The following is a 14,436-nucleotide window of genomic DNA, read 5'->3' as shown; positions in this document are numbered from 1 at the left end:
GACCATCAAATTTAATAGGTGTATATACACGGAATCCACATAGAGGTAGAAATTCCAAAGACTGTCAGGCAAGATGAGGGACATATGTCATCCAGAACTAAGGAAAAGGGGGTAGGCGCCTGGAGCTTCCTAGGAAAGGAATGCACTTCACAGGGTGATAAGAGTATATATTTGGTAACTAGAGGTTTGTCCTACCTCACAGATGTGTCACTCAGATAAACTTTATCTTGGTTAATAACTCTTACTGTGGGAAAAGCCATAGAACTTAGACTCTTCTGTGTGGTTAAGGGAGGGGGAAAGTTCTCTTGAGCCCACAAGTTCAAAGTACCTTCACCTCAAATTATCAATGGGACAAAGTGGCATATTGTGGCTGAGAGGAGGGGTGGGGGCAGGCGGAGCCGGTTGTCCTAAACCACTTCAGTTCCCCCATCTGCAACTTCTATGGTAGTTCACATATTAAAACTTGACCTGGTAGATTTTTCATGCCCTCGATCTAGTACTTTAGTCCTGACAATAGGTCAGTTTAATTAGTCAAGGAAGTTTCACGAGGCAAGGATTCAGCTGTATTTTCAAACTAAGTCTTGTAGTTTCAAGTAATGTTATTAAATGAGGCATTTATATGAGAACAAATGAACTATTGCTAACAGTCACTGAGAATTTCTGAATTCTGGAGGAATCCCGTAGGGAGAAAAGATAAATGTTTCAATTTGTTTACAAGGTAGGTTTTGTGAAACTCCTGCAAGTCAGTTAAGAGAAAATGTTTGCTTAAATCTGCAAAAAACACAACTATTTTTTAAAGGTTTTATTTAAATTCCAGTTAGTTAACATACACTATATTAGTTTGAGGTGTACAACAGTGATTGTATAATTCCATACAACACCCAGTGCTCAACACAAGTGCGCTCCGTAACTCCCACCACTTATTTAACCCGTGCCCCCACCCACCCACCTCTATTCTGGTAATCATCAGTTTCTTCGATATAGTTAAGTCTATTTTTTGATTTGCTTCTTTTTTTCCCCGTTTGCTTGTTTCTTTATCACACACGAGTGAAATCAGATGGTAGTTCTCGGAATTTTTTCGTTTATACAATACTCTACCTCCATCCAGGTCAGTGCAAATGTCAAGATTTCATTGCTTTTTATGGCTGGGTAATATTCCGTTGTGTACATAGACGGCATCTTTCTTATTCGTTCGTTAGTCAGTGAACACTTGTGCTGGACTGTTTGAATCAAAAATGCTCACTGCCACTAATTCTCCAACTTCAACAATTCTGTGCCTTGGAAAGAGAACACAGAACTATACTCATCATGGGTTGACTGAAGACAGGAAGGTCCCTCACAGCAATGCATCAGCTTCCCTAAAACGTCACCCACGTAGAGTGGATCTAACCATAAATGGGCTTATATACCTGGGATATTAGTGCTTTGATGAGACCAACCACAGCCCATGACTTGCTGATCCTATTAGTGTCCAGAAGGCTTCTTCATCGCCAAAATTTACTCTTATATGTGACATTTTACAGCTAGGCCCACACCTGTGCACCATTCATTACCCCCTCCTCCATCCACTGTCACTGATCTATGTCTGGGCAATCACAGTAATCGCCACACAAAATCTGTTCTTCAGTAACACACAATTCGACTGAATCATGAAGATAAAAGATGAATTCCTTAATCCTCAGAAACTCACCCCATTTCCAAAATCCTCATCTCTGTGACATTTACTCATTAGATGACACCACCAAGAGCTGCCTATGACTTTGGTGACAAAAGGGAGCCACCTCCAGTTCCCTTCCCACATTGAAAGGGCTCCTCACATATTCATTTCATACGTCTTATCTCTCTAAAGATGGTGCCATGGTCACGTTTTACTTATATTCTCATTCCACATCCCAGTGCTAAATGTCTGAATTAATACTGTGTCCCACTGGGGGCACCTGGGTGGCTCAGATGGTTGAGCAACCGACTTCGGCTTAGGTCATGATCTTGCACTTTGTGAGTTTGAGCCCCGCATCGGGCTCTGTGCTGACAGCTCGGAGCCTGGAGCCTGCTTTGGATTGTTTCCCCCTCTCTACTCCTCCCCTGCTCACGCTGTCTCTCTCAATGATGAATAAACGTTAAAAAAATAATTTAATAATAATAAAAAAAATACCGTGTCCCACTGGCCAAACATCTCTATGATCGCATTTAGGATTTCAGTGAGGACATTCTAGCCGCCAACACAGGCAGAAAATGTTTTTGATGCCTATGTAGCTGGAAACAAAAATGAGGAAAAACAGAACTGGAGATCTAGAGATAACTAGGAAATAAAACAAAATAGAAGCTTTATTTTTTGAAATGCAGAGAGTCAGTTGTGTAACTCAAGCGTCTTCTCTCCACAGCCAGAATTTATGCCAATTCTTCATCCTGTTTTCTAGCTCTTACCTGGGGCTATATCACTCCCATTGGAATGTTTCCCTACTTATGGGTATCTACTACTCAACCAGTATTGTCATACATACATGCTTACTTCATGTTAAGTATCAAAACAACATTCCCCCCTTATGACTGGGGGCACATACCTTTATTTGGGGCCATAATGTGGTGCTTTAGAGTCCCTGCACAAGGTCCAGATTGGGCCATTGACTACAATAGGTTTAGGTAAATTCTGTGGGAATCTTCTCTAAGCGACACACAAAGGGAAAAGTTGAGGTGGGGGGGGGGGGGTAAGTTATATCAGAAGTTACACTAGGGGTCGCCTGAGTGACTCAATCCGCTAAAGGACTCAGATCATGATCATAAGGCTTGTGAGTTTGGCCCAGGTTGGGTGCTGCCCTGCTGGCAGAGCCTGCTTGGGGTTTTCTGTCTCCGTCTCTCTCTGCCCCTCACCCTCTCTCTCTCTCTCTCTCTCAAAATAAATAAATAAACAATAGAAAAAAAAGTTACACTAACTTGTGACTCTACAGGGTTGTTATCTACGGACCATACTAGTGAGAAAAGGCCGGTGTTAGTTCAAGTCCCTGCAAAACTACTGGCTATACAAAATGGCTGCCAAGTGGCACCAACATGGAGTCCTTGAGCTAAACGGTCTATAATACCTCTATATAATCTATACTATATCCGTGTACTATCCCACTAGTCCCGAAAAGGAGAAAATGATACAATTGAGAAACTAGGGAAAAAATAATCACACATTATTTAAACTTTAAAGCCACTGAGAAAATGGATTTCTAGGTGTATTATTCCACTCCATTACAAATACGTGATAGATATCATCAGTTTCCTACAACCTCAAATAAAAATGAGATAGGGTAACATTGGTGGTGGGATAATACTTCATTCATTACACATCCATGCGAACACGTTAAAAACCATTATGTTTTAGTAACTAAAATATATTAAGTTCACAAATAGACTAAGTAATGCATTCCAAATCCACTCTATAACCCTTCTTCAAAATACAGAATACAGGCATTCAAAAAGCATTGGTCTCCTGATATAATGATGTGGAAATAGTACTTTCCATAATTTTCAGGCCTGAGGTCCTTCTTAAAAAATGTCTATCTAAAAATCATATGCCGTATGGGGGAAGCATTTGCTATCCTTTCTGACATCTGCGAGGATTGATCCATTTCAACCACATCAACTGACATTCTCTACATCGAATTTTAGCTGTTATGAAGATACACCAGTATTTTACAAGACTGCCATGTCTTTTTTCTTAAAGACCAGTTGGTAAAATAAAAAATACTTATCATATTCGGGAAATGTTTTACTTTGAATAAATGGAGAAGATTGATGTTCTGAACACCTATCTCATTATAAGCATAAATAGCATCTCCATTTAGATTTTCTTCATATTGTACATCAGACTGTCCTCCATCTTCCATGAAAATTTAGGTATGCAGGAGTCCCACCTAATGAAGGACATCTCATATCTTTGATGCATCAACAATCAGCCACATACTTTCACACACCCACTAGGAATGAATGAATTCTGCGATTTGAGAGTAGAAATACAATAATACTTGCTAGTCAAATATCTCAGGGTCAATGTAAGAAAAAAAAACACATTGAAATTAATTATACCTATGCAAAAATCCATCCACTTAAGCTTTTGAAGCATATTAGCATATATATTATCTAAGTGTTTAGCTTTGTATTTTTACTTATAATGAGTATTTTGATGTAATGTCTAAATAGGCTGACTGACATAATGCTTGCCACTTGATTTGTCACCTCTATTGACATTTGATATTCAATTAAATATTTTCCTAAATATTTATATCTTTCAAGTCACTTTCCTCTATGCACTCTGGTGTTTGCTAAAATGTACATTAAAATGAAGGTCTTTGCTCATTCATTACATTTTCAGGGATTGAATCTGGTGTGCATTTGGATTCCGGTTAAAGGCACTGCAACTCTCTACATGTTACGGTTTCTAAACTGTTTAGATAGCTATGATGTTGAACAAATTGTGAGTTTCGGCTACAGGATTGCCACATTCTTTACTTTTGTAATGTTTCTCCTCAGTATAAAGTCTGTGATGCTCAGTAGGGTTGAGCCTAAAAGTCTTACCAGATTCTTTACATTGGTAAATTTTTCCTCCAGTATTAATTCTGTGATATTGAATGAGGCTTGACCTCTGATTAAAGGGCTTGCCAAATTCTTTATATTTGCAAACTCCTCTCCAGTATAACTTCTCTGTTCAGGAGTCAGGGTTTAGCATTGCTTAAAGGTCAGGCTACATTCTTGACATTTGTATGGTTCCTCTCCAATAGAATTCTCTGATGTGGAGTAAGGGCTGAGAAGTCCTTAATAGTTTTCTCATTCTTTAGATTTGTAAGGTTTGCTCCAGTGTGAATTCTGTGATGATGAGTAAAGGTTAACCAGAGATTAAGTGTTTTGCCACATTCTTTACTTTGGTAAGGTTTCTCTTAAGTGTGTATTCTGTGATGTTGAATAAGATGTGAATACTGGATAAAGGTGTGGCCACATTCTTCACATTTGTAAGGTTTCTCTCCAGTATGAATTCTGTGATGTCGAGTAAGGTTTGAGTGCCTGTTAAAGGCCTGGCCACATACTTTACATTTGTAAGGTTTCTCTCCAGTATGGACTCTGTGATGACGAGTAAGGTATGAGTGCCTGTTAAAGGCCTGGCCACATTCTTTACATTGGAAAGGTTTCTCTCCTGTATGAATTCTGTGATGCTGAGTAAGGTTTGAGTGTCTGTTAAAGGCCTGGCCACATTCTTTACATTGGAAAGGTTTCTCTCTAGTATGGATTCTGTGATGTTGATTAAGATGTGAGTGCTGGTTAAAGGCCTGGCCACATTCTTTACATTTGAAAGGTTTCTCTCCAGTATGAATCCTGTGATGTCGAGTCAGGTTGGAGTGCTGGTTAAAGGACTGGCCACATTCTTTACATTGGTAAGGTTTCTCTCCAGTATGGATTCTGTGATGTTGGGTAAGGTATGAGTGATGGTTAAAAGCTTGGCCACATTCATTACATTGGTAAGGTTTCTCTCCCGTATGAATTCTGTGATGTTGAGTAAGGTTTGAGTGCTGGATAAAGGCTTGGCCACATTCTTTACATTGGTAAGGTTTCTCTCCAGTATGAGTTCTGTAATGGTGAGTAAGGGTTGTGTGCTGCCTAAAGGCCTTGCCACATTCTTTACATATGTAAGGTTTCTCTCCAGTGTGAGTTCTGTAATGTTTACTAAGGATTGAGTGCCATTTAAAGGTCTTGCCACATTCTTTACATTGGTAAGGTTTCTCACCTGTATGAACTCTGTAATGACCAACAAGGGTTGCATGCTGGGTAAAGGCCATCCCACATTCTTGACATTTGTACGGTTTTTCTCCAGTATGGATTCTGTGATGTTCAGTAAGATGTGAGTGCCTGGTAAAGAGTTTTCCACATTCATTACATTTGTAAAGATTCTCTCCAGTATGAATTCTGTGATGTTGAGTAAGGCTTGAGTGGTGGATAAAGACCTTGCCACATTCGTTACAAATGTAACTTTTCTCTCCAGCACCGATTGTCTTATGTATATACAGTCTTGATGACTGACTATACATGTTCCCAGGTTTATTACGTCTGTATGAGTTTTTTCCCACATGCATTCTCTGATGATCCATAACATTGGAGGTCTGGTTAAGAGCTTTGTCACATTCATTATATTTATAAGGATTCTCTCCCATATGCATACTCTTATGTATAATGAGGTTGGAGCCTTGATAAAAGACTTCCCATTTATTACACTCAAAATGGTTCTCTGGAAAATGAGTAATCAGATGTTTATTAACATTTGACCCCTGGATAAATATCTTCTCAGATTCACTGTATTGAGCAATTATGTTTTCATTGAAAATGCTCTGGTAGTTTTGCAGGGTTGACTCCTCGGTGAAGGAACTCTCAAACTGATACCACATAGCGCTTTTTTCTTCATTTTTAAATCCCTGATTTTCAGAAATATTGGACTGAAAGGTCAATGCAAACCTATTTTCAAAATGGTTCAAATAATTATTTTCGGCCTGGACTAGGTAATTTTCCAGATTTTCCAAATTTGGATTCTGCACATACGTATCTTTGATCATTGGATTTGAACCATTGCTTACAGAAACACAAGGCTTTGCAGAAGTAGTTGACTTAAAAAGGGATGTCGTCCAGAATGTTTTATATCCTTCACCGTCTGGGGCGGTGAGATTCTCATAATGGGCAGTTATCTCTGTTTGGATACGTCCTTCATATCTCGGATGCTCTGCACTCTCTCCATCATTGTCCCAGTCTATCATTAAGTGTAAATTCTCAAGGGCACTCTGTTTATATCTACCCAGTGACACATTCTGAAAACAAGATTCTATGCACGGCTTTGGCAGCAAGCTCTGGGTGTCATTTGAAGATACGGCTGAAAGAGATCAAATAACAGAAAAATAAAATCATTTTTATCCAACTACTGTCAGATAAATACACTGACGAATTCTAACATGCAAAATTAAAATCGATCGGAGAGGGGCGCCTGGGTGGCTCAGTCGGTTAAGCGTCCAACTTCGGCTCAGGTCATGATCTCACAGCTTGTGGGTTCGAGCCCCACGTCGTGCTCTATGCTGATGGCTCAGAGCCTGGAGCCTGTTTCAGATTCTGTGTCTCCCTCTCTCTCTGCCCCTCCCCTGTTCATGCTCTGTCTCTCTCTGTCTCAAAAATAAACGTAAAAAAAAAAAAAAAAATTTTTTTAAATAAAATAAAAAAAAAATAAAATCGATCGGAGAACTTCAGCAAGACGGTTGAGAAGCAATCATCAGGACCTCATTCTGCCGGCACACAGAACGTGCTGACCACGTAGCCTAAGAGATCATTCTGGAGTACACGTCGCTTTTCTATATGCCAAAAAGTCAGAAGTACCCTTTGAGAACAAAATTAGCAGAAGGAAGGAAATCTAAACATCAACCACAAATGAACAAAACAGGGTATAGCAAAAAGTGGACAGTGCCAACAAGAAAAGGAGCTGGTGTTCAGAAAAGATCAACAAACGTGACAGACCTGTAACTAAATCAGGGAAGAAGGACAGAGAAGACCAAGTACAATCAGAAGTGAAAGCAGACACATTAAAACTGATATGACAGAAACAAAAATAATTATAAGAGGTGACCATGCCCACAAATAGGTATCCAAAAAAAAAAAAAAAAAAGAACCTGTGTGTATGGGGTGCCCGAATGACTCAGTTGGTTAAACATCTGAAATGGCTGAGGTCAACATCTCAGGGTTGTGAGACAGAGGCCCACTTGGGGCTGCCTGAGGAGTGTGGAGTCTGCTTAAGATGCTCTCCCTCTATCTCTGCCCCTCCCCTGCTCTCCCACCCCTGTACTTTCTCACTCTAAACAAAATTAAATTAAATTAAATTAAATTGACTTCTGGGGAGCCTGGGCAGCTCAGGCAGTTTAATGTCTGACTCGGTTTCAGCTCAGGTCATGATCTCACAGTTTGAGGAGTTCCAGCCCCATGTTGGACACCATGTTGACAGTGTGGAGCCTAGTTGAGATTCTCTTGTCTTCCTCTCTCTGCTCCTCCCCAAGTTGCACTCTCTTTCTCTCTCAAAATAAATAAACTTAAAAAAAAACTTACTTGTAAAAAAATAAGTATAAATTTCAAAAGGTGTTACATACCTGACTCCATCATGGAGAAATATATAAAAATAAAATAAGAAATATATATAATTTTTGAGACAGGGACAGAATGCGAGCTGGGGAGGGGCAGAGAGAGAGAGGGAGACACAGAATACAAATCAGGCTCCAGGTTCTGAGCTGTCAGCACAGAGCCCAACATGGGGCTCAAACCCACGGACCGTGAGATCATGACCTGAGCTGCAGTCGGACGTTTCACTGACTGAGCCACCCAGGCACCCCTATATATATATTAAAAAAAAAAAATCTCAACCTGCCAACAGCTAAGTAGATTAGATTGATAAAGAAATTTTATTTTTCTTTTAAGCTTATTTGAGAGGGAAAGGAAAGTGGGGGGGGGGGGAGGGGGCAGAGAGGGAGGGAGAATTTCAAGCAGGCCCCAGGTTGTCAACGCAAATCCTGATGCAAGGCTCGAACCCAGGACTCGAGATCATGACCTGAGCTGAAGTCTGATACTTAACCAACTGAGCCACCCACGAGTCCTACTAAAGAAATTTCTACAAACTTTCAACAATGAAAGGTCCTCTGCCAGATGATTCATTTAATGAGAAACAGATGAAACAATGAGAAAGTGCTTTCAATCTCCTCCAACATTTCCAAGAAGTGAAGATAAATTATCAAAACACTCTCTGTGACAGGACAATCACCTGGTTATCAAAGCCAAAGGAAGACACAAGTACACAAGAGTACAAAGTACTACCTGTGAGGAATATTCAATACAAAGTCCACCATAAATTAAAGCAAAATGAATCAAAAGCACACTTCGATATTTTACAACATAATCAAGTGGGAATTCTTCCTGTAACTCAGGGGTGTTTCAACTTACAGAAATCAAGAAATTTAAGACTGCACATTAACCAAGAGAAAATCAAACAGGACATGATGCTCTTAATTGTCGCAGAACAAGAGTGTGTGAGCATATTGGAAAGCGTTTCATGATTTACAACACTCAATAGTAGGAACAGAAGGAAACTACCTCAACCTAATAAAGAACACAAATGTACAAAAGTTGAAATCTAACATATTCAAAGATAAAAGACTGAAAGTTTCTCCTGTGTGATCATAAACAAGGTAAGGAAGCGACTTCACCACTTCCATCGGACAAAGTACTGGAATATTCTAGTCAGAACAGTTAGGCAAGAAAACATACAAAAAAGGAATCCAATATAAAAAAACTATCTGTTCACAGATGACATGATCTAAGAAAATCCTCAAGAATCCTTATTTCTTTTTTCTGTTATTTTATTTTTTTGGTCATTCCTTGTATTGTTTATTTCTAATTTTCCCTGCTAGGAAATCCATTTTCAAACTTTTTTATGGTATAAATGCTTATGTTAAGAAAAATTTCAGCAGCACCTGGGTTCAGTCAGTTAAGCGTCCAACGTCAGCTCAGGGCATGATCTCAGTTCATGAGTTCGAGTCCCACTCCCTGCTGACAGCTGGGAGCATGAAGCCTGCTTCAGATTCTGTCTATGTCTCCCTCTCTCTCAATCTATCCCTCCCCAGCTTGCGTGCTCTCTCTCAAAAATGAACAAACATTAAAACAAAAAAAGAAAAATTTCAGATAAACAACTTAACACTACACTACAAGGAAGTAGGAAAAGAACAGAGCTGAGATTTAGTAGAGGAAGGAAATGACAAAGAAAAATTAAAAATAAATAGAGATCAGAATAAGCAAAAACATAAGACTGAAAGTAACACAATTTCCATCAAAATCCCAACGCCATTTTTGGCAGGAAGATCAAAGTCTGTCCTAACATTTATATGGATTTTACAGAATGACACATACACAGAGCAATCCTGAAAATACATCGAGATCATGTTGCTGGCAGCACACTTCCTGATTGAAAGCAACTACAAATCCGTAGCTATAAAAATAATGAACTACAAACATAAAGAGAAGCATACAGTAACGGAAACACGTAGGTGAGTCACATGCGTACTTCTCCAGTGTTAACGTGTATGAGAACAAAGTGGCAATCTTGTTAAAATTCATATTCTGCTTTGGATTTTTGTAGGTGGGTTCCAAGTCTCCACATTTCTTATAAGCTTGAAAGTGATGCCAACCTTTGGCTCAAGAGCCATATTTTTCTTTCTTTTTTTTTTTTTTTTTAATTTTTAACGTTCATTCATTTTTTGAGAGAGAGAGGCAGACAGAGCATGAGTGGGGGAGGGGCAGAAAGAGAGAGACAGAGTCCAAAGCAGGCTCCAGGCTCTGAGCTGTCAGCACAGAGCCCAACGCAGGGCTTGAACTCATGAACCACGAGATCATGACCTAAGCCAAAGTCGGATGCTTATCGGACTGAGCCACCCAGATGCCCCAAGAGCCACAGTTTTAGGTTCCAAAAATAAACATAAAAAAAGAAGAAATCGTGGATGACTGTGAACTTAAAGACTATTGTAGAAATTACAAGTTTTTTTGTTTTTTTTTTGAGACAGAAAGAGACAGAGTATGAACGGGGGAGGGTCAGAGAGAGGGAGACACAGAATCGGAAACAGGCTCCAGGCTCTGAGCTGTCAGCACAGAGCCCAATGCGGGGCTCGAACTCACAGACCGCAAGATCATGACCTGAGCCGAAGTCGGACGCTTAACCAACTGAGCCACCCAGGTGCCCCTAGAAATTACAACTTCTAACGTCGAGAACAGAAACAATGGTTCTCGAACATTTCCTACACACTGCATACCATTATAACACTTTTTCATAAACGTACCCATGAATCCACAGTAACCTATGAGAACTGTTCATCTTTCAAAAGACTCTCTTGACAAAACTTCAGTAATAGCAGAACCTGAGTTTTAGCCCAGACTACCCGCCTGTGAATTCACCTAAGAGAAACACGCAGACCATTGTACAGACACAACCTTCAAGGAGATTCACAGGTTTCAGAGTGACTGTGGGAATGGAAACACAATTAAACCACAGAACTCATCCACTACAAGAGGTAATTGAGGATAAAACATAAAACACAAAAATTCCAAATTTCAAGAAAGGAATAAAAATGGGGTGCCTGGGTGGTTCAGTTACAGCTCAGGTCACAACCTCACGGTTCGTGAGTTCAAGCCCCCACATTGGGCTTTGTGGTGACGGCTCAGAGCCTGGAGCCTGCTCGGGATTCTGTGACTCCCTCTCTCTTTGCCCCTCCCCCACTTACGCGCTGGTGCTTTCTCTCTCAAAAATAAACATTAAAAAAAATTTTAATAAGAAAATAATAAAATAAACCATGTTTTTAAAAAGAGCATGCTCTAATTTCTAGCTAAAGCAATACGTGACTGAGCACAGTGTTCATAGAAAAGAAGAATTAAATGTCAAATTAGTTTCTTAGTATGAATACAGGAAAACATAATAAATAATAAAAAATAGAATATACGGAGGGGCGCCTGGGTGGCTCAGTCAGTTGGGAGGCTGACTACAGTTCAGGTCACGATCTCGCGGTCCATGAGTTCAAGCCCCACGTCAGGCTCTGTGCCGACAGCTCAGAGCCTTGAGCCTGCATCTGATTCTGTGTGTCCCTCTTTCTGTCCCTTCCCTGCTTGCTGTCTCTCTATCTCAAAAATAGTAAACTTTTTTTTTAATTTTAAATAGAATATAAGGAAAAATATAAAAAATAGAATACAAGTAAAAACATAAAAATCTTGGTAAATCCAAATCCTAATATCTACATTAGAATATTAATTCTTCACCTAATCAAATTGTTACAGTAAAGTGTGAATAACTTGGATGATGCCACTTCCAAGAAGCAAAAACACCAGTAACTAAAGAAATCTTTTTTAATGTTTGTGTATTTTGACAGAGAGGGAGAGAGGGTGGGTAGAGACAGAGAATACCAAACAGACTCCATGCTCAGCATAGAGCCCGACGCGGGGCTGGATCTCAGGACCCTGAGATCACAACCTGAGTTGTCAAGAATCAGAGGCTTAACTGAATGAACCACCCTGTCCCCTAAAGAAATCTTTCTTAGTGTTCTCCAATTCAGAAGGAAGAAGTGAAATGTAGCAATTAAACTATATGGAATTGGATATACTCCCTGAACAATTATTTCCATATTCAAATTAATTTTGAACACGTCATTTTGTGCAAACTGTTCTAAAAATCCCTGAGCAAGTTATATGAGCAACAACTAATATACAGCCGAACAAGGAAAACAGAGATGTTATACAATTAATAGCTAGGTAGACAAGACAGGATTTGCCTGGAGAGATTCTCAAACCAAGATACATGAGATTTAAGAGAAATAACTTCAATACAATGTAGAGAAAATTATTCCCATTAGGTATCTCTTAACATTTTTGTTTGCTAGAAAACCATCAATTTTTTAATATATTTTAGAGAAAGAGAGAGCGTGCAAGCAGGGGAGGGGCAGAGAGACAGAGACAGAATCTGAAGCAGTCTCCAGGCTCTGAGCCATCAGCACAGAGCCTGATGTGGGGCTTGAACTCACAAAAAGTGAGATCATGACCTGAGCTGAAGTCGGACACTCAACCGAGCCACCCAGGCGCCCCTAAAATCATCAATTTTGAAATTTGGAAATTATCTCTTTTGATGCAATATTCCCTTTCCTACTGAAGATCTAGGTACAAACACCCACAAACATAGGCACACATGAACTTCTTTCTAGTTAGTTCTGGGACTCCAAAATCTATCTTTAGCTTAATATAACCTATTGCATTCTGCGCATATCAAAACCAGAAAAATCTGTGTTCTCTATGCTCACAGAAACAAGAGCAAAGAAAAATAGGAAAATTTTATAAATAGCGATTGAGAATTCAGTCGGTATGGCTTAGAATTCTTTTAATTTCAAAAGCACTCTCAACAAACCACTACAAGATCACAGTAGGAGTCTTGGTCAAATACCCATTATAAGCATTCAAGAGTCTTTCTTGGGGCGCCTGTGTGGCTCAGTTGGTTAAGTGTCTGACGTCGGTTAAGGTCATGATCTCATAGTTTGTGACTTCGAGCCCTGCATCAGGCTCTGTGCTGTCAGTGGAGAGCCTGCTTGGGACTCTTTCTCTCTCTCAAAATAAAATAAACTTAAAAAAAATTAAAGAAATAAAAGAGAATCATTCTTCTTCTGATAGAATGATCTGTGAGTTCTGCTTCCCATGCTTTACAAACAGAGGCTAAGGGGCGCCTGGGTGTCTCCGTCGGTTGAGCGGCCAACTTCGGCTCAGGTTACGATCTTGCTGTCCGCGAGTTCAAGCCCCGCATCAGGCTCTGTGCTGACAGCTCAGAGCCTGGAGCCTGTTTCAGATTCTGTGTCTCCCTCTCTCTGACCCTCCCCCGTTCATGCTCTGTCTCTCTGTCTCAAAAATGAATAAACGTTAAAAAAAAAAAAAATTAAAAAAAAACAGAGGCTAATAATCAAGTACATGTGGATGTACGATAATTTCACACCCTTTTACGGGAAGAGTTAGCCAATCTTTCCTCAGATATTTGTGAAAATTTCTTTATGTCAACCACATAATTAATATTCATGACTTCCACGAATGGCCATTTTGAAGACATCCATATTTTGATGCAATTCCAATGTTTCCTACTTAAACGGCAACTGGCAAAACTATTTAAAATTCTGAGTTTCTGTCTTACTTTAGCGCAAAGAATGATGCCCTGAACACTTACTTCATGCTGACTTTGTCACTCTTACATGTCAACCACAAACAGGATCCCCATGTGGACTCCCCTTTGTACAGTCAGTATACACAACAGCCTCCTTGATCTTTCATGGAAAAGTAGGTACGAAGGTGCCTGGGTGGATCCGTCAGTTAAGCGTCTGACTTTGGCTTAGGTCATGAGTTCAAGTCACCCGATGGGTGAGCATAAACCCCACTTCTCTCTCCCACACTCTCTCTGCCCCTCCCTCACTTGTGCCCTCTTTGTCAACCAAAAAAAAAAAAGGGGGAAAAAGAAACGAAATGTAAGCATGAGCGTACTCCTCAACATAAAAGAGCCCCTCAACAATCAAATCATTTTGCATGCACAGAAGTAACACAGGCATAGCATGAGATGATTTCAGAGTAAAAGTAGGGACACCTGGCTGGCTCAGTGTGTTTAGAGTCCAACTCTTGATCTCAGCTCAGGTAATGATCTTGGTTTGGGGACATGGAGCCCAAGGTATCTCCCCAGGATGTTATTACCTCTTGTTGAAAACTTTTGATCAGGAGTTAACAGCTTTGCCACATTCTTTGCAGTTTAGGGTTTTCCTCCATTATGTGTTCTCTCATGTTCAGAAAGTCTGTAGTTCTGTTTAAAGGCTTTGTCACATCATATTTTACATT

General features: G+C 39.8%; 1 protein-coding gene across 1 annotated transcript in view; it reads right to left on the bottom strand.

Moving 5' to 3' along the window:
- Positions 1-787: 787 nt before the first annotated feature.
- The window catches only part of ZNF761 (zinc finger protein 761), a 79,117-nt gene continuing 65,468 nt past the window's right edge, over positions 788-14,436 (bottom strand). The window contains exon 6 of the mRNA XM_019436702.2: positions 788-6,889. Coding sequence (XP_019292247.2) covers positions 4,917-6,889 — 1,973 coding nt within the window. The 3' untranslated portion in view covers positions 788-4,916. The remainder of the gene's footprint in view (positions 6,890-14,436) is intronic.

The sequence above is a fragment of the Panthera pardus genome, unplaced genomic scaffold (assembly GCF_024362965.1).
Source record: "Panthera pardus isolate Hobbes unplaced genomic scaffold, ASM2436296v1 HiC_scaffold_18, whole genome shotgun sequence".
Taxonomy (NCBI): Eukaryota; Metazoa; Chordata; class Mammalia; order Carnivora; family Felidae; genus Panthera; species Panthera pardus.
The sequence above is the reverse complement of the archived record's forward strand: the minus strand, read 5'-3'. Positions and strand labels throughout refer to the sequence as shown.